This window comes from Hyla sarda, chromosome 12 (assembly GCF_029499605.1).
Source record: "Hyla sarda isolate aHylSar1 chromosome 12, aHylSar1.hap1, whole genome shotgun sequence".
NCBI classification, from domain to species: Eukaryota; Metazoa; Chordata; class Amphibia; order Anura; family Hylidae; genus Hyla; species Hyla sarda.
Window position 1 is genome coordinate 66967227 of NC_079200.1, and position 23989 is coordinate 66991215.

The 23989-nt window shown below is 43.3% G+C and overlaps 1 protein-coding gene and 1 long non-coding RNA gene across 2 annotated transcripts in view; both read right to left on the reverse strand.

Annotated features, from left to right (window-relative positions):
- Nucleotides 1-6865: 6865 nt before the first annotated feature.
- Nucleotides 6866-9279, reverse strand: LOC130296427 (uncharacterized). Its single transcript, XR_008849211.1, has 2 exons — nt 7808-9279; nt 6866-7725 (listed from the first exon to the last, which is right to left on the reverse strand). It is a non-coding gene; the product is annotated as an uncharacterized LOC130296427 (long non-coding RNA).
- A 1216-nt stretch (nt 9280-10495) lies between these two features.
- DNAJC5 (DnaJ heat shock protein family (Hsp40) member C5) overlaps nt 10496-23989 on the reverse strand; it is a 46275-nt gene continuing 32781 nt past the window's right edge. The window contains exons 2-5 of the mRNA XM_056548449.1: nt 21715-21830; nt 18468-18681; nt 14557-14728; nt 10496-12602 (exon numbers count right to left, since the gene is read on the reverse strand). Of these exons, the coding sequence (XP_056404424.1) occupies nt 12496-12602; nt 14557-14728; nt 18468-18681; nt 21715-21821 (600 nt within the window). The 5' untranslated portion in view covers nt 21822-21830 and the 3' untranslated portion in view covers nt 10496-12495. The remainder of the gene's footprint in view (nt 12603-14556; nt 14729-18467; nt 18682-21714; nt 21831-23989) is intronic.

Consider the following 23989-nt stretch of genomic DNA (forward strand, 5'->3'; position numbering starts at 1 on the left):
CCAGTGTATCCTTATATGAAGGACACACCAGAGCCCGCACACCAACGCCAAGGTTTCTCAAATTGGTGCGAGACCTAACGCTAATCCTACCTGTGCTTGATAAGCATAACAGGGGCCAGTGGGCAATTACGGCAGCATTCGGTTGACTCACAACTTCCTCCCAGATACCCTCCAGCGTGACGGAGCACACACATACAATGGGAGGAGGGAGGCAAGCTGCAAGCCCCACCTGAGTTGGCTAATATGGGTGCCTGGCCTCACAGGTGCTACCTTAATGCTGCCTTGTAGATATTCAAGGCGCATTAATTTTGGAGTTTACACACCTCCAAATATAAAATTTAAACAAACAACAAAAAACGTGGTCTCAAATGGCTGGAGGTGCTCAACCCCAAATGCGGTTGTGCATTTATACTGGGGGAGCAGATACTGGGGTGTAGATGAATATCTACAAGGCAGCATTAAGGTAGCACCTGTGAGGCCAGGCACCCATATTAGCCAACTCAGGTGGGGCTTGCAGCTTGCCTCCCTCCTCCCATTGTATGTGTGTGCTCAGTCACGCTGGAGGGTATCTGGGAGGAAGTTGTGAGTCAACCGAATGCTGCCGTAATTGCCCACTGGCCCCTGTTTTGCTTATCAAGCACAGGTAGGATTAGCGTTAGGTCTCGCACCAATTTGAGAAACCTTGGCGTTGGTGCGCGGGCTCTGGTGTGTCCTTCATATAAGGATACACTGGCGAATGTCTCAATTTTAACATCAGTGTTGAGGGATAGCCAATGTATTGTTTACATCTACCACAGTAGTGCACCCATATTCCTGTATTGTATTCTAATTGTTACACATCCACACCGTTTATCTGGTGTAGGATTCTATTGTGGCACTTGTAGTCCGCTGCAGGCATCCTCCATTGTATGCATTTTTATGCTGGGGATCGCCCTTAGCAACGGACTACAAGGGCAGGATCTGCTCCCCCAGTATAAATGCACAACCGCATTTGGGGTTGAGCACCTCCAGCCATTTGAGACCACGTTTTTTGTTGTTTGTTTATATATATATATATATATATATATATATATATATATATATATATATATATATATATATATTAGCTGAGTACCCAGCTTTGCCTGGTTTTTCCTTCCTAATCCTTGTTGGGGAGGAAAATCAACAAAGGAGGAAGCTTTTGACTTCATATCCCATCCTTATATATTGTTGTTAAATCCCATCCCCATATCCCGTCCTCCTATCTCAACCTTATATCCCGTCATCATATCTCGACCTCATATCCCATCCTCATATCCCGACCTCCTATCCTGACCTCATATCCCAACCTGTCTTTGTGAGATAGGGTGTGGCTTGCAAGCCGGACCGACACATTCACAGGAGATGCAGAGCGGAACTTGTGTAGCAAGGTACTGGAAGTGCCATATACTTGCATGGGACTTGAAACATAAAACCCATCTTTTTATATAAGGATGTAGGTATGGGTTAATTTAACTATCATGTTTTTATTTAACACATAAGTAATATGTGTACCAGGTATTGAAATATCTCCATCCGTACGGAAGTTATGTGGAAAGATACATTTCCTATTGATTTGCATGGGACTTCAAAGAAAAACCCCGACCCTCACATATGTGGGTAGTTAAGGGTTAAATTAACTAACCTATATTTTAAGTGGATATATAAGTTTTATCAAAATATCTCCAGCCGTTTGGAAGTTATGCAGTAACATATATTTCCCATAGACTTTTATGGGACTTTAACCCCTTAAGGACCAGGCCATTTTACACCTTAGGACCGGAGCGTTTTTTTGAACATCTGACCACTGTCACTTTAAACATTAATAACTCTGGAATGCTTTTACCTATCATTCTGATTCCGAGATAGTTTTTTCGTGACATATTCTACTTTATGTTATTGGTAAAATTTTGTCGATACTTGCATCGTTTCTTAGTGAAAAATTCCCAAATTTTGGGGGGCTTTTTTTTCCCTTTTACCTCTTGTCAAAATGAAAAGTATAGGGCAACACCAGCGTTAGTGTAAAAAATTTATTTTTTTACACTAACATGCTGTTGTAGACCCCAACTTCACCTTTTCATAAGGGGTTAAAGGAGAAAAAGCCCCCCAAAATTTGTAACACAATTTCTCCCGAGTACGGCGATACCCCATATGTGACCCTAAACTGTTGCCTTGAAATACAACAGGGCTCCAAAGTGAGAGCGCCATGCGCATTTGAGGCCTAAATTAGGGATTTGCATAGGGGTGGACATAGGTATTCTGCGCCAGTGATTCCCAAACAGGGTGCCTCCAGCTGTTGCAAAACTCCCAGCATGCTTGGACAGTCAACGGCTGTCCGGCAATACTGGGAGTTGTTGTTTTGCAACAGCTGGAGGCTCCATTTTGGAAACAGTGGCATACCGGACGTTTTTCATTTTTATTGGGAGGGGGGCTGTGTAGGTGTATGTGTATATGTAGTGTTTTTTACTTTTTATTTTGTGTTAGTGTAGTGTAGTGTTTTTAGGGTACAGTCACACGGGGGGGGGGGGGATTACAGCGAGTTCCCGCTGCGAGTTTGAGCTGCCGCGCAAAATTTGCTGCATCGCAAACTTGCAGCCTGATACTCACTGTAAGCCCCCTGCCCATGTGAATGTATCCTGTACATTCACAGGGGGGGGGGACCTCCAGCTGTTGCAAAACTACAACTCCCAGCATGCACAGTTTATCAGTGCATGCTGGTAGTTATAGTTTTGCAACAGCTGGAGGCACACGGGTTGGGAAACACTGAGTTAGGAAACAGACAATGTTTCCCAACCAGTGTGCCTCCAGTTGTTGCAAAACCACAACTCCCAAACATTCTCAGGCATGCTGGAAGTAGTAGTTCGGCAACATCTTTAGAGCCAGATGTTGCCGAACTACAACTCCCAGCATGCTGGGAGTTGTAGTTTTGCAACATCTGGAGGATTACAGTTTGCAGACCACTAATACAGTGGTTCCCAATCTGTGCCCTTCCAGATGTTGCAAAACTACAACTCCCAGTATGCCAAAACTGTCCAGGCATGCTGGGAGTTGTAGTTCTGCAACATCTGAAGGGCCAGATGTTACAGAACTACAACTCCCAGCATGCCTGGACAGTAAGGGCATGCTGAGGATGTGTATTTTTGCAACATCTGGAAGGGCACAGTGGTTTCCAAACTGTGGACCTCCAGATGTTGCAAAACTGCAACTCCCAGAATGCCCAGACGCCAAGGGCTGTCTGGGCATTCTGGGAGTTGTAGTTTACAGGGTCCCATTACAGCAATGCATGTCGCTTTACGGCGACGTGCATTGCTGTAAAGGGCCTAACCGCGGCTGAAGATCTACTCACCTGTCGCCGCCGCCATCTTCCTCGCCGGGATCCGGGCCTTCAGGGACAAGGTAAGTACCGGGGCCGGTCCCCAGCACTCCCCCGTCCCCCGCCGCGTCCTCCGGTCTTCCTCCCGTCCTCTCCGGACTTCAAGGGGCCGGGCAGGACGGGAGGAAGTAACCGTTTAAGGGTTAAATCACCTATCCTGTGTTTGTTGTTGACATATAAGTAACATGTGTGCCAAGTTTCATGTTAACATGTTTAGCCATTTGGATGTGATGCTGGAGCATACACACACACATAAAATATATATATTATGATATATACAGTCATGAGCGTAAATGTTTACACCCCTGAAATTTTTCTAGAAAATGAAGTATTTCTCACAGAAAAGGATTGCAGTAACACATGTTTTGCTATACACATGTTTATTCCCTTTGTGTGTATTGGAACTAAACCAAAAAAGGGAGGAAAAAAAGCAAATTGGACATAATGTCACATTAAACTCAAAAATTATTGGCACCCTTTCAAAATTGAGGAAAAATAAGATCGTTTCAAGCATGCGACGCTCCTTTAACCCCTTCCCGCTTTGGCGATTTTTCATTTTTGCACTTTTGCTTTTCCTCCTCACCTTCTAAAAATCATAACCCTTTCAATTTTCCACCTAAAAATCCATATGATGGCTTGTGGTGAAATTATGAATGATATTACAAAGTAAAATTGTTGGCACAAAGAACAAAATCTACGGCAAAATCAGAAAAAAAAATTATTTGTGGGGCAAAATTGAAAAAAAAAAAAAAAGCCATTTTGTGATTTTAAGTGGCTTGTTTCTACGCAGTGCAGTTTTCAGTAAAAATTACACCTAATATTTATTCTGTAGGTCCATTTGGTCCGAAGGATACCCAATTTATATAGGTTTGATTTTATTTTACTACAAAAAAAATAAAAAAATAAAAAACACACTACATGCACCAAAATTAATAAGTTGAAAAATGTCCTCTTCTGACTCCTATAACTTTTTTTATTTTTCCGTTTGAGGGGCAGAATGAGGGCTAATTTTTGGTGTCGTGATCTGGTTTTTATCATGTTTAGATCAGACTTTGATCACATTTTATTCATTTTTATCGTATAAGTGACCAAAAATACGCTTTTTTGGACTTGGAATTTTTTTTACGTGTACGCCATTGACCGTGCGGTTTAATTAATGATATATTTTTATAGTTCGGACATTTACGCACGTGGCGAGACCATGTTTATTTTCATTTACTTTTTTTTATGGGAAAAGGGGGGTGATTCAAACTTTTATTAGGGAAGGGGTTAAATCACATTTATTAACACTTTATTTTCAATGTTCTAGCTCCCATAGGGGACTATAACATTGCACACGCTGATTTCCCACACTGATCACTGCCATGCAATAGCATGGCATTGATCAGTGTTGTCACTGCTCGACTGCTCCTGCCTGGATCTCAGGCACGGAGCAGTAATTCGGCAATCGGACAGCAAGGAGGCAGGTAGGGATGCTCCTTGCGTCCTGCAAGCTGATCGGGAGACCGCAATTTCACTGCGGCGGTCCAGAACAGCACCACTGAGCTCATCGGCAATGTATACTTTCGTTTCAGACGCGGCAATAAAGTTTGATCACCGTGTCTAAAGGGTTAATGCCGGACATCAGGCGATGTCCGGCATTAGCCGTGGGTCCTCGTTGCCTACAGCAACCGGGATCCACCGGGTATGATGCGCGCTCACCTGCTGAGCGCGCGTCATACCTCGGGAGCTGCAGATTGACGTTGATGAACATCCATTTGCGACAAGGGGTTAAACTCACCTGGGGCAAGTAACAGGTGTGGGCAATACAAAAATCACACCTGAAAGCAGATAAAAAGGAGAGGAATTCACTTAGTCTTTGCATTGTGTGTATGTGTGAGCTACACCAAGCATGGACAACAGAAAGAGGAGAAGAGAACTGTCTGAGGAAAATTGTGGAAAAATATCAACAGTCTCAAGGTTACAAGTCCATCTCCAGAGATCTAGATTTGCCTTTGTCCACAGTGTGCAATATTATCAAGAAGTTTGCAACCCATGGCACTGTAGCTAATATCCCTGGGCATGGACGGAAGAGAAAAATTTATGAAAGGTGTCAACGCAGTATAGCCCGGATGATTGATAAGCAGCCCCAAACAAGTTCCAAAGATATTCAAGCTGTCCTGCAGGCTCAGGGAGCATCAGTGTCAGTGCGAACTATCCGTCGACAATGAAATGAAATGCTATGGCAGGAGACCCAGGAGGACCCCACTGCTGACACAGACATAGAAAAGAAAGACTACATTTTGCCAAAATGAACTTGAGTAAACCAAAATCCTTCTGGGAAAACATCTTGTGGACAGATGAGACCAAGATAGAGCTTCTTGGTAAAGCACATCATTCTACTGTTTACCGAAAACGCAATGAGGCCTACAAAAGAAAAGAACACAGTACCTACAGTGAAATATGGTGGAGGTTCAATGATGGTTTGGGCTTGTTTTGCTGCCTCTGGCACTGGGTGCCTTGAATCATGAAATCTGAGGATTACCAATGGATTTTGGGTCACACTGTACAGCCCAGTGTCAGAAAGCTGGGTTTGTGTCAGAGATCTTGGGTCTTCCAGCAGGACAGTGACCCCAAACATACATCAAAAAGCACCCAGAAATGAATGGCAAAAAAGCGCTGCAGAGCTCTGAAGTGGCCAGTAATGAGTCCAGATCTAAATCCCATTGAACATCTGTGGAAAGATCTAATTGCTGTTGGGAAAAGGCGCCTTCCAATAAGAGAGACCTTGCAAAGGAAGAGTGGCCCAAAATTCCGGCTGAGAGGTGTAAGTAGCTTATTGATGGTTCTAGTAAAGCGACTGATTTCAGTTTTCAATTTTTTCCAAAAGGGTGTGCAACCAAATAGTAAGTTAAGGGTGCCAATAAATTTGTCCAGCCCATTTTTGGAGTTTGGTGTGACATTATGTCCGATTTGCTTTTTTTCCTCCTTTTTTTTGTTTAGTTCCAATACACACAAAGGGAATAAACATGTTTATAGCAAAACATGTGTTACTGCAATTCTTTTCTGTGAGAAATAATTCATTTTCTTGAAAAATTTCAGGGGTGCCAACATTTACAGCCATAACTGTATATATATATCTTGATATACAAGAATATATCTATTATACTGTTCCCTGGGTAAAGGAATATAACTACTATATACTGCCACCTACGTACAAGAATATAACTACTATAATAATGTCTCCTATGTACAAGACTATATCTACTATAATACTGCTCTTATGTACAATAGTATAACTACTAATACTGCTTCTATGTACAAGAATATAACTTCTAAAACACTGCCTCCTATAAGAATATGACTACTATAATACTGTCCTATGTACAAGAATATGTTATAATACTCCCCTTATGTACAATAATATAACTACTATAATACTGCCTCCTATAACTAATAGCATAAAATGAGAACAGAGGAAAGTAAACAACAGACTCCAAAGAGAGGTTCCTGCACCAAAACATTTATTTTACAGTAGTGGTTCAGATAACTTAACATCTGTCTGGCTTTGTTTCACGTTAGGTAATATTCAAACATACATAATGACATGCTACAAACAAAATATGAATTTTCTCCTCTGCAAATGTTCAGAGGGACCTCAGCGTCACCCCGACCCCAACCCAGTAACCCCCCCCCCCTCAGATACTAGACACAGATTCCGGGACCCCAACACTGGCAACGTTTACTCCTGGCAGGTAGAGGACAGCGGAAACATATCATATATTACTACATGAGAAGCAGAAGATATTTGTTTGGCTTCATAAGAGGCTCCTGCGGATCTGTGCATGATACGGATTATAGAATCTCACAGGTCAGTGTACAGGAGGTCATTTTCAGTTTGAGTGTTGAATCACACCCAGAGCTGCATTCACAATTCTCTTGCTAATTTCTCCGCACTCAGATTCCAGGTTCTCAAATCCTTTAGCATTTACTGTACAGAGAATGTTTATACAGTGGTCCCTCAAGTTACAATATGAATCACTTCCAGGACAGCCATTGTAAGTTGAAACCATTGTATGTTGAGAACATAACTGTGGAAACCTGGTAATTGGTTCTAAAGCCCCAAAATGTCATCAAAAATTGGAAAAAGTGAGGAATAAGTAGATAACTAATACAGATAAAGCAAATCCTTACATATAAAAGTAAGAAAGATCTGCTGGAAGCTGTAAATCACTGTCTATGTAGAGGACGGGAGCTTCTTCAGGGTCCTGTACAGTACACACAATGGCCCAGATTTATCAAACTGTATGAAAGAAAAAAAAATAGAATGATTTTCCCACAGTAACCAATCACAGCTCAGCTAACAAGCTCTGGTAAAATGAAAGCTGAGCTGTGATTGGTTGCTGTGGGAAAATTCCTCTATTTTTTCTCTCACACAGTTTGTTAAATCTGGGCCAATGTCCCAAAAAAGTAAAATGGAACCAGCCTCACCTGGTGCAGCTAACCAAAGGAGCAGCTAACCCTGGCACAGGTAAAGAGTACAGAACATGTAATACCACCCTGTACTGTAGTGGGCGCTACCAGTCAGTGCATGCACTTCAGTAATACAAGTGATATACCAGGTGAAATGCCCGTTCTGATTGGTCAGATCTTCAAGCCATTGACATGTTTTACAGATTTGGACTGTCCATAGCATTGTATGTCGAGTTGTATGCTGAAAATATTGTAGTTTGAGGACATTGTAAGTTTAGGGGTTAACTGTATAGGTATTTATATTTATATCTAGTTAAGAGTTGCCCCATCCTTCAGTGCACATTATAGGCTGTCTCTATCATTGAAAAAAGAATCACATAACAGAAACACACAACTGCAATATGCAAAAATGCTAGAGGCTCACAGAATCGTATCATGGCATATTAAAATGCACTGTATTAAAATGCATTAAAACTAAGAACCACAATAAAAATGGTGATGCACACAAGCTGGTGGGTGCTGGATGCAAATGTATCAAAATAGGAAGCTTACTGCTGCTCCCAGCAAAGAAGTCCCAACATGTTTCTCCTATACCACATACATTAAACCAAGCCACAAATAATAAAGGGACAAGAACAAAGACACAAAATGAATGTAATGATGTAAAGAGATACTAAAGTATTGGGTACTGTATACCAAGCACAGTCACACATATGGCACAAGGCTATGCATGAGTGGCTTTTATAGCGCCTATTAGTAACCAATATCTACATACTTCTTTACATAATACTTGCCTTTTTATCTGTTCATTTCCCTTAGTATGTGTCTTAAGTTATATATGTAGCCTGTGCTTGTGCTATTCCAGCCTTGGCCCCCTGATTAACCTTCTAACTGCATAGGGGAAACCTGTTGGGACCTCGCTTTACTGGGAATGTTTTGGTGATTCGCTTTGGGTGACAGCATCTCATCATATATTGGCACCCACCACCTTGTGTTTCTCACTTAAGAGTTGGACCTTTTTGTTGTTGTGATACTTTATATAGTTTTAAAAGGGAATCTGTCATTAGCGTAACCCTCACCTGTTGGTACAGGCTTGTAGTGTGCGTGACACTGATGAAAATTATACTTCTGACAGGGAGATCCTTGACGCCGTTCGCCCATTAACTTCCTTATTTGGGCGGCAGACTTGGTGCTCCAGAAGGACGCTGACATCCCAATTGCTGCTTCTTCAGGCCTGCTCGCAGCTGGGCCAACTGAGGAAGCTGTAGTGTATTTGTCAGTGTGCTCCTGGAGGGCCGTCCATGCACCAAGCATGCCGCCCGAATGAAAAGGGTAGTGGGCAAATAAGGGAACAGATCGTCTCGTGTTAAAGGGGTACTCCGGTGGAAAGGTTTTTTTTTTTTTTTTTTTAAATCAACTGGTGCCAGAAAGTTAAACAGATTTGTAAATGACTTCTATAAAAAAAAATCTTAATACTTCCAGTACTTTTTAGCAGCTGTATGCTACAGAGGAAATTCTATACTTTTTGAATTTCTTTTTTGTCTTGCCCACAGTGCTCTCTTGCTGACACCTGTTGCCCGTAACAGGAACTGTTCAAAGCAGGAGAAAATCCCCATTGCAAACCTATGCTGCTCTGGACAGTTCCTGACACAGGCAGAAGGTGTCAGCAGAGAGCACTGTGGACAAGACAAAAAAGAAATTCAAAAAGTATAGAATTTCCTCTGTAGCATACAGCTGCTAAAAAGTACTGAAAGGGTAAAGATTTTTTAATAGAAGTCATTTACTAATCTTTAACTTTCTGGCACCAGTTGATTTAAAAAAATAAAATGTTTTCCACCAGAGTACCCCTTTAAGTATCATTATCATCAGTGTCAGCCGCACTATAAGCCTTTACAAACAACTTTGTGCAAATGACAGATTCCCTTTAATGCATATTTAATACAGGCTTCATTTTAATATACATTATAGGCTGCCAGCTAAGTTTAAGGGTATGTTCATACAGCTGAATTTTCCATTGGAGAAATCCACTTGGGAATGTGTATCAGACATCCAAGGCTTACCCTAGGATTTCTATGCAGGTTTTTAGTTTGCAAGCCATGGATTTGCTGCCATTGTGCACATACATTTGCCTCAAATAGTGAGGCTAACTGGAAACCTGGTTACAAATGCTATGTGGAAACATGCCAATAAGTGACATGATGCTTATTTATTTCTCACCCATGGATTTTCAAGTCCACGATGGATAAATCCATGCCGTGAACATGATAGCACAGATTCCAATTAAAGATAACATTACAAATTGCCTAGAATTAATGCAGATTTCTGCACAGAATGGATGTGGATCCCCAGAAATCCGAGCCAATTTCTATGTGTGAACATGCACTAAGGTTATGTTAGCACAACAGATTTTTCTTTAGGGCACATGCCTGGATTTCTGATGTAGATTTGATACTTTCAATGGGACTACCTTGCATCTGGGTGACCCTTTTTTTTGGTCATGATTATTTCAGACAATCCCAATGTAGATAGATCCCAAAGGCACCTGGAAGAATTCTGAATGCAGCTTTAACTGTGACTGGAAGAGACACCAATACGGTAAAAGTAAAAGTTAGTGCAACTAAATCAAACTAACAGCAGCGTCACCATTTGGTGGGAAAATATAGTAATCTGTTCATAATTTACATGTATCCCAGATAGATGTGCCAGGACAAGAGATTTTGCAGACAGCAGCGGCATCTAGTGGTGAGTAGATATAACTGCAGTCACTACTCTGTATCACAGAAGCACCCCTTCTCTATGCAAACGACTACTGTGCCAGACAAATTAGCCTGTCCCGACAGTCTGAAGTTGCCCAGTCATACATTACATTGGCTTTGTTTACACTCTGCAAGTAAAGACACAAGAAAATTATCACATATCGTCACAAACATATCTACAGCACTAAGGCTTAGACTGGCACCTTCTCCAGACCCATGGTACAAGTGGCTTGTGCTGCACTCATCCTGGCTGGTATACACATAGAAGTGCCTACAAAAAGGCATGAGTACTATAGGATACGCTGCATCAGAGATATGGTCGGATGCACATAGATCTATCTGCATTACGGCCATGAGTGCAAGGAGAGCTCTCCAGTTCTCAAACTAGTCCATGGTGGTACCAGAAAACATAAAGGAAGTTTATATTGTTCCCAAAACAGAGACAGTCCGAGTGGTGATAAGGGTGATGGAGGAGGCTCCATTGTGCAGCGCCGCTGTTGTGAGATTGTCACTGCGCGCAAGCGCTAGGACCCATGACAAACCGTTGGGGGGGGGCACCTTACATCTCTTTGGCTTAGTGACAAGTACTCTCCCAGCACCAGACACACGCACACCATACAGCACTGTGACACTATATACAGATAAATACAGCGCTGCAAAGTACTACTGACATTATATACAAATAAATATGGCGCTGGCATCCTAACACCAGCAAAATGCAGGGGGTTGAGTATGAAGTCACTGCACAGTTTAGTGGGAGAAGGCTGCAAGGACACCAAGCACCCCCATGTCATAGACTTACCCCACTCCCACCTCCCTTTCTGATGTTAACGGAAATCACTGTCCCCTATTAACTTTATATTAAAAGAAGAGAACTCCTAATAATGGGGATAGGATCACTTACATAAGACATGTAAAAGCATGGGAAGAATGTTCTATAATGCACTCGCTGGGGGCTTCAGTATGACTAGACCGCTGTTCTCTAACCTGTGACTCTCCAGCTGTCATGGAAATATGGAAGTTGTACTTTTGCAACAGCTGGAGAGCCCCAGCTATGGGAACAATGGGCTGTAATGGAGTCAAAAACTAAGCAGTTCCACCTACAGGTCAGACTGGTCTATTGCACCTCAAAATGTAATAATTCTCAAAGTGCAATTTTACTGAAATGTCCAGCAAGGTTTGTAAAAAGCATTAAAAAAAACATTTAGAAAATAATGTTCTTTTTTTCCCCTCTCTCTTGAATAAGTGTATATAGTCAAGCCAATTCCACTGAAGAAATTACCGTACATCATGACAGCAGCAGAAACATCCTTTTCTGTAAAACACCTTCTATGCCAGGAGGGAGATGCTGATTGGGCATCCCTATCACTCACACACCTGTAGCACACATTCACACTACAATAAGATGCAAACAGAGTTAAAACTCATCTTGGGGGGGGGGGGGGGGGACAGGAAAAGGAACACAGAAAGTTATCTGTAATAAAAGATTACTTCCTGCCACTGTCACACTAACGCATACCGAGTACATGACAGAAGGGGGCGGGTTGGATTCGGCACACGATCAGAGATGGAGGGTAACAATGGGTTAAGAAGAAAGGGGGTGCGGAAGTAACTGGTCCCCATACAAAAATATACCCATTAAAAACTAGACATAAACAAAAAGTAAAAATAAATTAAAAAGATTTGATCATGAAAAGGAAGGTGGAGGATGGGGAGGTGGAAAGGTGAGTGGTGAGCATGCGCTTTACTCCCCGGATGTTCAATCACCGCACCAAGGGGACAAGATAATAGCTGGTCAGATGAGGGGCTGGGGGTATGATTACACAGAGGGCTGTAGGATGAGATCAGTTCTCCCCCTCCTCTCTAATCCTAGTGACCTAAGGATCCTGAACGCGCTCAGTTGAATCCGCTGTCGGTGCGGTAGCTGGCATGGGAGTCGCTGGTAAGCTGTGTGGTCTCCGTGGCTGAGCTGGGTTGTACCACCACTGGGATGTCAGCAGTATCTGAAATAAAAAAAAAAAGGGACATTTAGGGTATTTATGATGTCAATGGAGATACAACCACAGGATCTTTTCTGCTGTGTATGCCTCTAAGCATCAGATTGGGAGCAAATTAACTTGGCTTGAAAAATGGTTTCTTAACCCCTTAACGACCAAGCGTTTTCCGTTTTCTAACTTTCGTTTTTTCCTCCTTACATTTCAAAAATCATAACCTTTCAATTTTACACCCAAAAATCCATATGAAGGCTTTTTTTGCACCACCCATTCTACTTTGTAATGACATCGGTCATTTTACCCAAAAATCGACGGCAAAAATTTTTTTTATTAAATCTGTGCGACAAAATTGAAGGAAAAACTGAATTTTGTAACTTTTAGTGGCTTCCATTTCTATGTAGTACATTTTTCGGTAAACTTGTCACCTTATCTTTATTCTGTAGGACCATACGATTAAAATGATATCCTATTTATATAGGGTTTATTTTGTCGTACTTCTGGAAAAAATCATAGCTACATGCACGAAAATTTATATGCTTAAAATTGTCATCTTCTGACCCCTATAACTTTTTAATTTTTCCACGAATTGGGCGGTATGAGGACTCATTGTTTGCGCCGTGATCAGAAGTTTTTATCAGTACCATATTTGTTCTGATCAGACTTTTTGATCGCTTTTATAAAAAATTTTTATGGTATAACAAGTGACCAAAATACACTATGGAATTTTTTTGTGCATACACCATTGCCCTACGATTTAATTAACAATATATTTTTATGGTTCTGACATTTGCGCATGTGGCGATACCACATATGTGATTCAGATTTTTATTAGGGAAGGGGATAAATCATATTTATTAACTTTTTATTTTTACTTTTTTTATGCAGCGTTATAGCCCCCTCTAGGGGCTGTAACATTGCATACACTGATTGCAGACACTGTTCAATGCACTGCCATAGGAATGCATTGATCAGTGTTTTCTGCGCTCGATTGCTCAAGCCTGGATTTCAGGCTTGGAGCAATCAAACGCCGATCGACAGCCGGGAAGAAGGTAAGACACTTCCCACTGTCCTCCCTCTGTTCGGAATGCCGATTTCACCGCGGTGGTCCCAAACAGCTCCGCTGAGCTAGCCGGTATGGATTTCTCCCATTTTAAATGCCGCAATCAATTTTGATCGCAGTGTCTAAAGGGTTAATACCAGACATCAGTCCGATTGGCGATGTCCAGTATTAGCCGCGGGTCCCAGTTGCTGATAGCAACCGGGACCACCGCGGATACGAAGCATGCTCAGCTTCTGAGCGCGCTTCAAAGATCATGAGCCGGTCACGATCGTAAATATACGCCCGTGGTCGTTAAGGGGTTATCCTGCTGATTAGCTGTGTAACGAGGCAGTGGCACTGCATCTTCTTCAATAGGTACTTCTTCTGCCAGGCCATTCGTACTTGTAATCACTGTACTGGTATCCCGTTTAGTACCTTACATTGCCGTTACAAATAGTACCGCATCTCCAAACATCTAATCCGTGAGGGGTAACCCCGCTGCTCTAATATTTTCTAATAATAACATTGCCAATCTTTAGGACAGACTATCCGTTTGTAAAGGGTGGATAGCCCTTTAACCCTTTCCAGGCTGACAATTATACAGTTTCCGGTTATTGGATTTGATGTAGAAATGTGAAACAATCTGCACAAAGTAGCAATTCTGTGTCAGGAATCAATAGTCATTAGAAATGACCTGCATGCATGATGTGCACAGGACAGGTGGTAGGTCCACACTTTGCAGCAGAATACAGCGCAGAGCTGCACTGATCCTGCTGCAAGATATGCATTTTAGCCCATTATGTAGATATGAACAAACTTGTCCCTGGATGTTACATGATAAACCTGCGGCCACATGGATTGGGGGGGGGGGGGGGGGGGGTGATTCTACCACTACATCTCAAGCCAGCCTTTTGCATCACTCACCTCTTTCGTCAGACTGCATTTGTGCCTCTAGGTCCTCGGGTGACACATAAAAGTCTGTCTCCTCCCCTTCAGGGGGCCGTGGTTTACACTTTCCACAACAGCAATTACAGCAACAGCAGAGACAGCAGCAGCAGTAACATCCAGTGATCAGACCACAGAACATGAAGAGAGCCTGAGGAGACAAGGTAGAGTTACACCCAGCAGCACAGACTGTGTAAGGTCCAGGGATTCCCCTATACAGACAGCTAAATGTATAGATCCAGGGTAGAAAAGGAGAGTTCTATACAGCAGCACAGACTATGTAAGGACAGGAGACTGCACCTATACATAGCTCTTAATACAAAGAGAACATTATGGACTCAAACTATACATGGCACACATATATATATATATATATATATATATATATATATATGGAGCCTGAGGAAAAAAGGGACAATTATACACAGCAGCACAGAGTATGTAAGGACTGAGGTCACCAGCCATACAGAGAGCTCAATATATAGAACCTGTGTAGATAAGGTGAAGTTATACACAGAACTCATAGTATGTAAAGGCTGGAGACTGCAATTATACAAACTCCCAATACAAAGTACCTGCGACCATCATGGCTTTAAATGTCTCAATATACAGAGCCTGGCAGACCATGGCCTCCAGCTATATGTGCTCGATACATAGACCCTGGGGGGGATTATACCTTCCAGATATACACTGCTCAAAAAAAGATAAAGGGAACACTTAAACAACACAATGTAACTCCAAGTCAATGACACTTCTGTGAAATCCCACTGTCCACTCAGGAAGCAACACTGATTGACAATCAATTTCACAAGCTGTTGTGCAAATGGAACAGACAACAGGTGGAAATTATAGGCAATTAGCAAGACATCCCCAATAAGAGTGGTTCTGTAGGTGGTGACCACAGGCCACTTCTCAGTTTCTATGCTTCCTGGCTGATGTTTTGGTCACTTTTGAATGCTGGCGGTGCTTTCACTCTAGTGGTAGCATGAGACAGAGTCTACAACCCACACAAGTGGCTCAGGTAGTGCAGCTCATCCAGGATGGCACATCACTGCGAGCTGTGGCAAGAAGGTTTGCGGTGTCTGTCAGCGTAGTGTCCAGAGCATGGAGGCGCTACCCGGAGACTGGCCAGTACATCAGGAGACGTGGAGGAGGCCATAGGAGGGCAACAACCCAGCAGCAGGACCGCTACCTCTGCCTTTGTGCAAGGAGGAGCAGGGGGAGCACTGCCAGAGCCCTGCAAAATGACCTCCAGCAGCCCACAATTGTGCATGTGTCCACTCAAACGGTCAGAAACAGACTCCATGAGGGTTGTATGAGGGCCCGATGTCCATAGGTGGGGGTTGTGCTTACAGCCCAACACCGTGCAGGACATTTGACATTTGCCAGAGAACACCAAGATTGGCAAATTTAAAACATTTCTAAATTAGGGCATTTCTTTGGGGGGCCGCACAGCCCACCATGTGCTTGCCAGAAGTAACCTGACTGCCATTAGGTACAGAGATCCTCAGACCCCTTGTGAGACCATATGCTGATGCGGTTGGCCCTGGGTTCCTCCTAATGCAAGACAATGCTAGACCTCATGTGGCTGCAGTGTGTCAGCAGTTCCTGCAAGAGGAAGGCATTGATGCTATGGACTGGCCCGCCATTTCCCCAGACCTGAATCCGATTGAGCACATCTGGGACATCATGTCTCACTCCATCCACCAACACCACGTTGCACCACAGACTGTCCAGGAGTTGGCGGATGCTTTAGTCCAGGTTTGGGAGGACATCCCTCAGGAGACCATCCACCACCTCATCAGGAGCATGCCCAGGCATTGTAGGGAGGTCATACGGGCACGTGGAGGCCACACACACTACTGAGCCTCATTTTGACTTGTTTTAAGGACATTACATAAAGTTGGATCAGCCTGTAGTGTGGTTTTCCACTTTGATTTTGAATGACTCCATATCCAGACCTCCATGGGTTGATAAATTTGATTACCATTGATAATTTTTGTGTGATTTTGTTGTCAGCTCATTCAACTATGTAAAGAAGAAAGTATTTCATACGATTAGTTCATGCAGATCTAGAATGTGTTATCTTAGTGTTCCCTTTATTTTTGTGAGCAGTGTACAGAGTGCTCAAGTATAGAGCCTGGGGGATCATGGCCATACATTGTGCTCAATATATAGAACCTGGGGGATCATGACCTCCAGCTATACATTGTGCTCAATATATAGAGCCTTGGGGGGGTGGGGGGGGGGGATCATCGCCTCCAGATAAACATGGTGTTCAATATATAGAGCCTGGGGGGATCGTAGCCTCCAGCTATACATTGTGCTCAATATATAGAGCCTGGGGGGGGGGGGGGGATTATCGCCTCCAGATATACATGGTGTTCAATATATAGAGCCTGGGGGGATCATAGCCTCCAGCTATACATTGTGCTCAATATATAGAGCCTGGGGGGGTCATAGCCTCCAGCTATACATTGTGCTCAATATATAGAGCCTGGGGGGGATCATAGCCTCCAGCTATACATTGTGTTCAATATATAGAGCCTGGGGGGATCATAGTCTCCAGCTATACATGGTGTTCAATATATAGAGCCGGGGGGGGGGGGGGGGGATCATAGCCTCCAGCTATACATTGTGCTCAATATATAGAACCTGGGGGATTATCACCTCCAGCTATACATTGTGTTCAATATATAGAGCCTGGGGGGATCATAGCCTCCAGCTATACATTGTGTTCAATATAGAGAGCCTGGGGGGGATCATAGCCTCCAGCTATACATTGTGTTCAATATATAGAGCCTGGGGGGATCATAGCCTCCAGCTATACATGGTGTTCAATATATAGAGCCAGGGGGGGGATCATAGCCTCCAGCTATACATGGTGTTCAATATATAGAGCCAGGGGGGGGATCATAGCCTCCAGCTATACATTGTGCTCAATATATAGAACCTGGGGGATCATAGCCTCCAGCTATACATGGTGTTCAATATATAGAGCCTGGGGGATCATAGCCTCCAGCTATACATTGTGCTCAATATATAGAGCCTGGGGGATCATGGCCTCCAGCTATACATGGTGTTCAATATATAGGGGGAATCATGGACATCAGCTATATACAGTGCTTTATGCAAGGAGGCTGAGGGGTTATGGACAACATCTATACATAGTGCTCAATGCCAGTCATGTGCAATATAATCAAAACCACAAACAAAACCATGAAGTGCTTTGACTAAAACCCAAGCACAAGGGGGCTGCTAATGTGAACGAATGCACCTAGGCATGCTCTGGCGTTATGTCCTTTTAGAAAAACCTTCTTAAAGGTTTTTTATATATCAACTGGCTCTGGAAAGTTAAACAGATTTGTAAATTACTTCTATTAAAAAATCTTAATCCTTCCAATAGTTATTAGCTTCTGAAGTTTTCTGTCTAACTGCTCAATGATGATGTCACGTCACGGGAGCTGTGCATGATGGGAGAATATCCCCATAGGAGCTGGACAGCTCCCGGGACGTGAGTCAGCAGAAAGCATTTAGACAGAAATCAGCAACTTAACTTCAGAAGCTAATAACTATTGGAAGGATTAAGATTTTTTAATAGAAGTAATTTACAAATCTGTTTAACTTTCCGGAGCCAGTTGATATATAAAAAAAAGTTTTTGCCTGGAATACCCCTTTAATGAAAATTCACAAAAAAAAAATCACTGTGCCAAAGAACAGCAAAAAAAAAAAAACAAAAAAAAAAAAATAACACAACGGGGTAAAACGATTCATAAATTCCCCCATGGATTCCAGCCATAAGTTGCACCTAAAGTAGAGAAAGCAAACTGCAGTTACCTCTAATAAAGACAAATAACCTCACTTCTGCCGTTCTCCACCCTACCACTTACCTTCGCCCACCAGCTCGACAGCACAAAGTACGTGTTGACATTCTCTTCCCCAAACTGTTCGGCCACATAGAGGCCAAGTGACCCGTACTTGTCGTATATATTCCTCTTCGTGGAGTCTGTTAGTATACCATGTGCATTGTTGATCTCCTTAAATTTCTCTGAGGCTTCTGGATTATCTGGGTTTTTATCTGGATGGTATTTCAGTGCTAGTTTCCTGCAAGAAAGAACCTATGAAAACATTGTGACCTGCCTTCCTATACATGACAGAGTATCAATTTCTCTGCAATTGTATAATGTTTGCTGTAAGTGAATTGAACTTTTTTTTACATTCATAACACCCCGATAGAAGACTGTTTTAATGCAATTTTGGCTAGTCTTTTCATAGATGATTCACTGTATTGGGTCAGGATGGGTGTGTAAACAGCGTGGAAACAGGAATGTTGTCATTCACTAACAGCAAGCAGACATCTTTAATATGATACGGAATGGAGACATATAGGCCCAGATTTATCAAACTGTGTGAGAGAAAAAAATAGAGTGATTTTCCCACAGCAACCAATCACAGCTCAGGTTTCACTTTACCAGAGCTTGTTAGCTGAGCTGTGATTGGTCGCTGTGGAAAAATCATTCTATTTTTTCTCTCTCACAGAGTTGGATAAATCTGGGCTAACGACTCAGATTTACTAAAACTGTCTAATACTTAGAATGCGCCAGAATAATCGAAGTAGCTCTGACGATAAATCTCTGTCGCAATCTTAGACAGTGTAAGTTAATACCAACTATTAGTTGGCTTAAACTTTACCAAAATATTGGGCCTCATTTACTAAGAATGTGAGTTTACTTGTGTGAAATGTTTCCAACTTGTAGGATTCCTCTCTATTTACTATGGGGATCACAAAATTACAAGTCGGGAACATTTTCTGACCAGCTTTTTCTGGGGGGGAAAATTCCAGCCATTTATTCACAGCATTTTCTGTGAATTCAATAGTAAGTAGGTCGGTTTGTGAAACCATGCCCCCTTTGGGCTCGCCATGCCCCTTTTTTGGCTTTTCACAATGCAACGTCTGGTTAGTTGGATTTTCCTGGTGCACACTGTCGCATAATGGCTAAGACATCTCAGACACTATGCACCAAAATAAGGCTGGGTTCACACTACGTTTTGTAGTTACGGTTCCTGTATACGGCTGGGAGGAGGAGGGCGGGGCTAAATCGCGGCGCCCGCACTCAGCCGTATAGGAGAACCGTATTTAATGCATGTCTATGAGCCGACCGGAGTGAACCGCAGCCTTTGGTCGGCTTCGTTTTCGGCCGTATGCGGTTTCCCGACCGTAGGCAAAAACGTGGTGGACCAGGTTTTTGCCTGTGGTCGGGAAACCGCATACGGCCAAAAAAGCAGCCGACCGGAGGCTGCGGTTCACTCCGGTCAGCTCATAGATATGCATTAAATACGGTTCCCCTATACGGCTGAGTGCGGGCGCCGTGATTAAGCCCCGCCCCCTCCTCCCAGCCATATACGGGAACCGTAAGTACAAAACGTAGTGTGAACCCACCCTAACTTGGAAAAAGCCAACAAAAACAAGTGGGTTTAGCTCAGTAAATGAGGGCCATTGTGCCAGAATTCTGGCATTATTTTTTGGCACACAGTGTTGCATTTTAAAGGGGTTTTACACCGGGTAGGGTGTTGTGTTTCAAAGCTATGCCCATTGTGTGGGATATAACAAAACAAATAATAGTGCCTCCGGTGTCCTGTTCCGGTTCCCTGCATTGATTGTTTCCCTGAGTTGCAGCGTGGCATGTCGAGCCCGGGAAGCACCCGAGCCAAGTGTGTCATACTGCTGCTCCGCCAATCCCTGCCACAACAATGTCCCGCCTCAGACAGTGACTCACTCATCTGCAGTAGAACACACCGCAGTTTTGTAATATACTGTTGCTTGATATATAGATTCTGTTAGTCCTGTAATGTTCCACATTTCTGAAGAATGTTCGCAGTGTGGTCGGAGATTTACCCTGCCATTAGAGGATCCCACTACCATAAGGGTGGACTTAGTCTGTACAATGTTTAGGTAGGTGGTACATGTCACAGTAACATCCACATGATGCCAGAACCCAAGGTTTCCAGCAGAACATTGCCTAGAGCAGTGTTTCCCAACCAGGGTGACTCCAGCTGTCGCAAAACTACAACTCCCAGCATGCCCGGACAGCCTTTGGCTGTCCGGGCATGCTGGGATTTGTAGTTTTGCAACAGCTGGAGGCACTCTGGTTGGGAAACATTGCCCTAGAGCATCACACTGCCTCTTCCCATAGTTCATCTTAGCTCCAACTCTTTCTAAGGTAAGGTGAATGCACCCAGTTGTTCATGTAATGGATCTCCATTGCTCTCTTGCTCATTGTAGACCCCATCAGTTGTGGACAGAGGTCAGTATGGGCACTCTGAGCGGTCTGCGGCTACACATCAAGTTATGATACCCTTTGTGATCTGACACCTCTCTACCATAGCCAGCAAAAATGGATTCAGCAATCTGCTTCACAGCACCTATTCTGAGGAATTGGACCACAATCCTCTACCCCCAGAAGCATCAATGAGCCTTAAGCGCCCTGTCTCCGGTTTTCCTTCCTTAAAGGGGTACTCCGCCCCTAGACATCTTATCTCCTATCCAATGGATAGGGGGATAAGATGTCAGACCCCCGGGATCATCGGCGGCACTGCGCTATCATTACTGCACAGAGCGAGTTCGCTCTGTGCGTAATGACGGGCGATACGTAATGACGGACGCAGCAGCATGACGTCATGGCTCCGCCCCTTTAATGCAAGTCTATGGTAGGGGGCGTGACGACCGCACGTATTGAGGGGGCGGAGCCGTGACGTAACGATGCTCCGGCCCCTGTATTGCCCGCCATTACGCAGAGAGCGAACTCGCTCTGTGCTGTAATGATAGCGGGGTGCCGCAGCGGCGATCCCGGGGGTCCCCAGCAGCAGGACCCCGGCGATCTGACATCTTATCCCCCATCCTTTGGATAGGGGATAAGATGTCTAGGTGTGGAGTACCCCTTTAAAGCACTTTTGGTTGAAAATAACCACTACATACTGAGAACACCCTAAAAGACCAGCTGTTGCTCTGACCCAGTTTTCTCGTCTAGATACCACAATTCGCCCGCTGTCATCATAACTTGACCATTTTCCCCCCCACTTCTAGAACATTGACTTCAAGAACTGCCTGGTCATAGTGGGTCAATTAGTCTTACTCACCGGTAACATCTTTTGATGTCATCAGATGTGGCATTCTTGTCCAGTCCTAGAACATGATACAAGGATTCTCCAGAGGTAGAGAGGGAGCGCTGCCGTTGGTCCGCCATCTTATGTCACTAAACAGAGGAGACATTTTAGTGATAATAATGCACATGGCTAAATATTCTCCAAACAATGACATCCCATAATGTTATGCCCTGCCTGTATGTCGGAAACAACTCAACTGCTAAAGAAGATTCACTAACTTGAAATGAAACTTGTTGGAAATGTCTATTTTTCCTATTTAACAAAGAACAATGTTTATGTCCAGCATGTCTGACCGGTGCTGTCAACATTCCTGAGGAAATAGTACAATGTAAGCCAAACATGACTGCCATCCTCCACGAAGAGCAACATACCTGTTCATAGGTATTGTAGCTAACTCTATTGGAGTGAATGAGCTGCAATACCAGAAACAACCTGTAAGTAACAGTGATGCTGTTCTTCCCTTCATTGACTTTTAGTATCACTAATCCTTCACTACGGGGCAAAGCTATGTCCAGGGCTTGAAGGGCAAGGATAGGGTTAGATTTAGCATAGAGTAGACTTTACAGCTAAAGGTTTCGATTACACGGTCGGATTTGATCGCATCACATTTCCCGCTGCAAGTTTGAATGGGGACAGGCTCTCAGCAGCAGATATTTCAGTCAATGGGGTCTGTGGCAGATTTTCCACAGCAGAAATTCCGCTGCCAAAGATCTGCACAGAGAGCCGCCCACCCCCCATTCAAAGTCGCAGCAGGAAGCACACCGAGTTTACAATCAAATTGTGAATGAGCCCTAAGGCTATGTGCACAATGAGGAATTGACGAGGAATCATTTCAATCTGAATATTCAGAAAATATGCCACCTTCTGCTTAGTGCCTTGGCACGGAAATAGCAAGAAAATACAGAATTTGACATGGAATTTGAAGGGGAAAAATCGGAGGAGGATCAGGAAATGCTGTGGAGGAAGTTTAGCCACTTTGGGGTTTGATTTGCATGAAAATTCTGCATCAATTCCGCTCAAAACTCCTACTGACTTCAATGGGCTTTTACCCGCAGATTTCGCCATAAGAATGGACATGTTTAATCTTCTGGTGGAATAGGATTCTGCAGCAAAATTTCATCTATGGAAATTCCTCAGTGTGAACAGCGCAACACTAAAGTCAATGGAACGTTCATTAAAAGCGGAATTGGATCTGAACATAATTCTACGGATAATTTGCACCTGAATGGAAGGGGGTCCGCTGTGCTGGGGGAGAGAATCCTGGAAGGGGTGGCAGAGTATTTAAACTAGGTGAGTGGGGGGAGGATAATAAAGCAAAGAAAGCAGACAGTGGGATGGATAGGTTAGAGAGGGGTCAGGACATAATGGTGGGTGGAGAGGAGTCCTGTGGGGGGAGGTTAAGAGCAGTGGATAAGGAGATCCATGCGTTACAAACCAGCTGTAAAAATAAATGTAGCCCGAAAAATTGTAATCCCAATAATTCAAAAAATTCCATTAGCCCCAATAACTCAATAACTACAATAAGCCGCATTAACTCAAAAAATACCATTAGCCCCAATAACTTAAATAAGAACGTTAGACCCAATAACGCAAAAAATCCCATTAGCCCCAATAACTTAAATAATAACATTAGACGCAATAACTCAAAAAATCCCATTAGCCCCAATAACTTAAATTGTACAATTAGCCCTTATAACTCAGAAAATAACATTAACCCCAATAACTCAGAAAATCCCATTAGTGAGACTATATGTGTAAAACTTAATGGAAATGTAAAGTGTATGTTCACAAATGCCAGAAGCCTAGCAAATAAAATGGGGGAGCTTGAGGCCTTGATACTGGAGGAACATATTGATATTGTTGGGGTCACTGAGACATGGCTGGACTCCTCGCATGACTGGGCTGTCAATCTGCAGGGGTTTACATTGTTTCGCAAGGATAGAATGAACAGAAAAGGTGGTGGAGTCTGTCTGTATGTAAGAAGTGGTATGAAAGTCAGTGTGAACGATGCCATAGTGTGTGATGATTCTGAGGATGTGGAATCATTGTGGGTAGAATTACAAAAGGAGGGAAATACTGAAAAAATAATATTTGGGGTAATCTACAGACCCCCTAATATCACTGAAGAGATAGAAGGTCGGCTTCATAAACAAATAGAGAGGGCCGCCCGGGCAGGTACAGTGGTAATAATGGGAGATTTTAACTATCCAGATATAGATTGGGGCCGGGGGTTGGCTAAAACTACAAA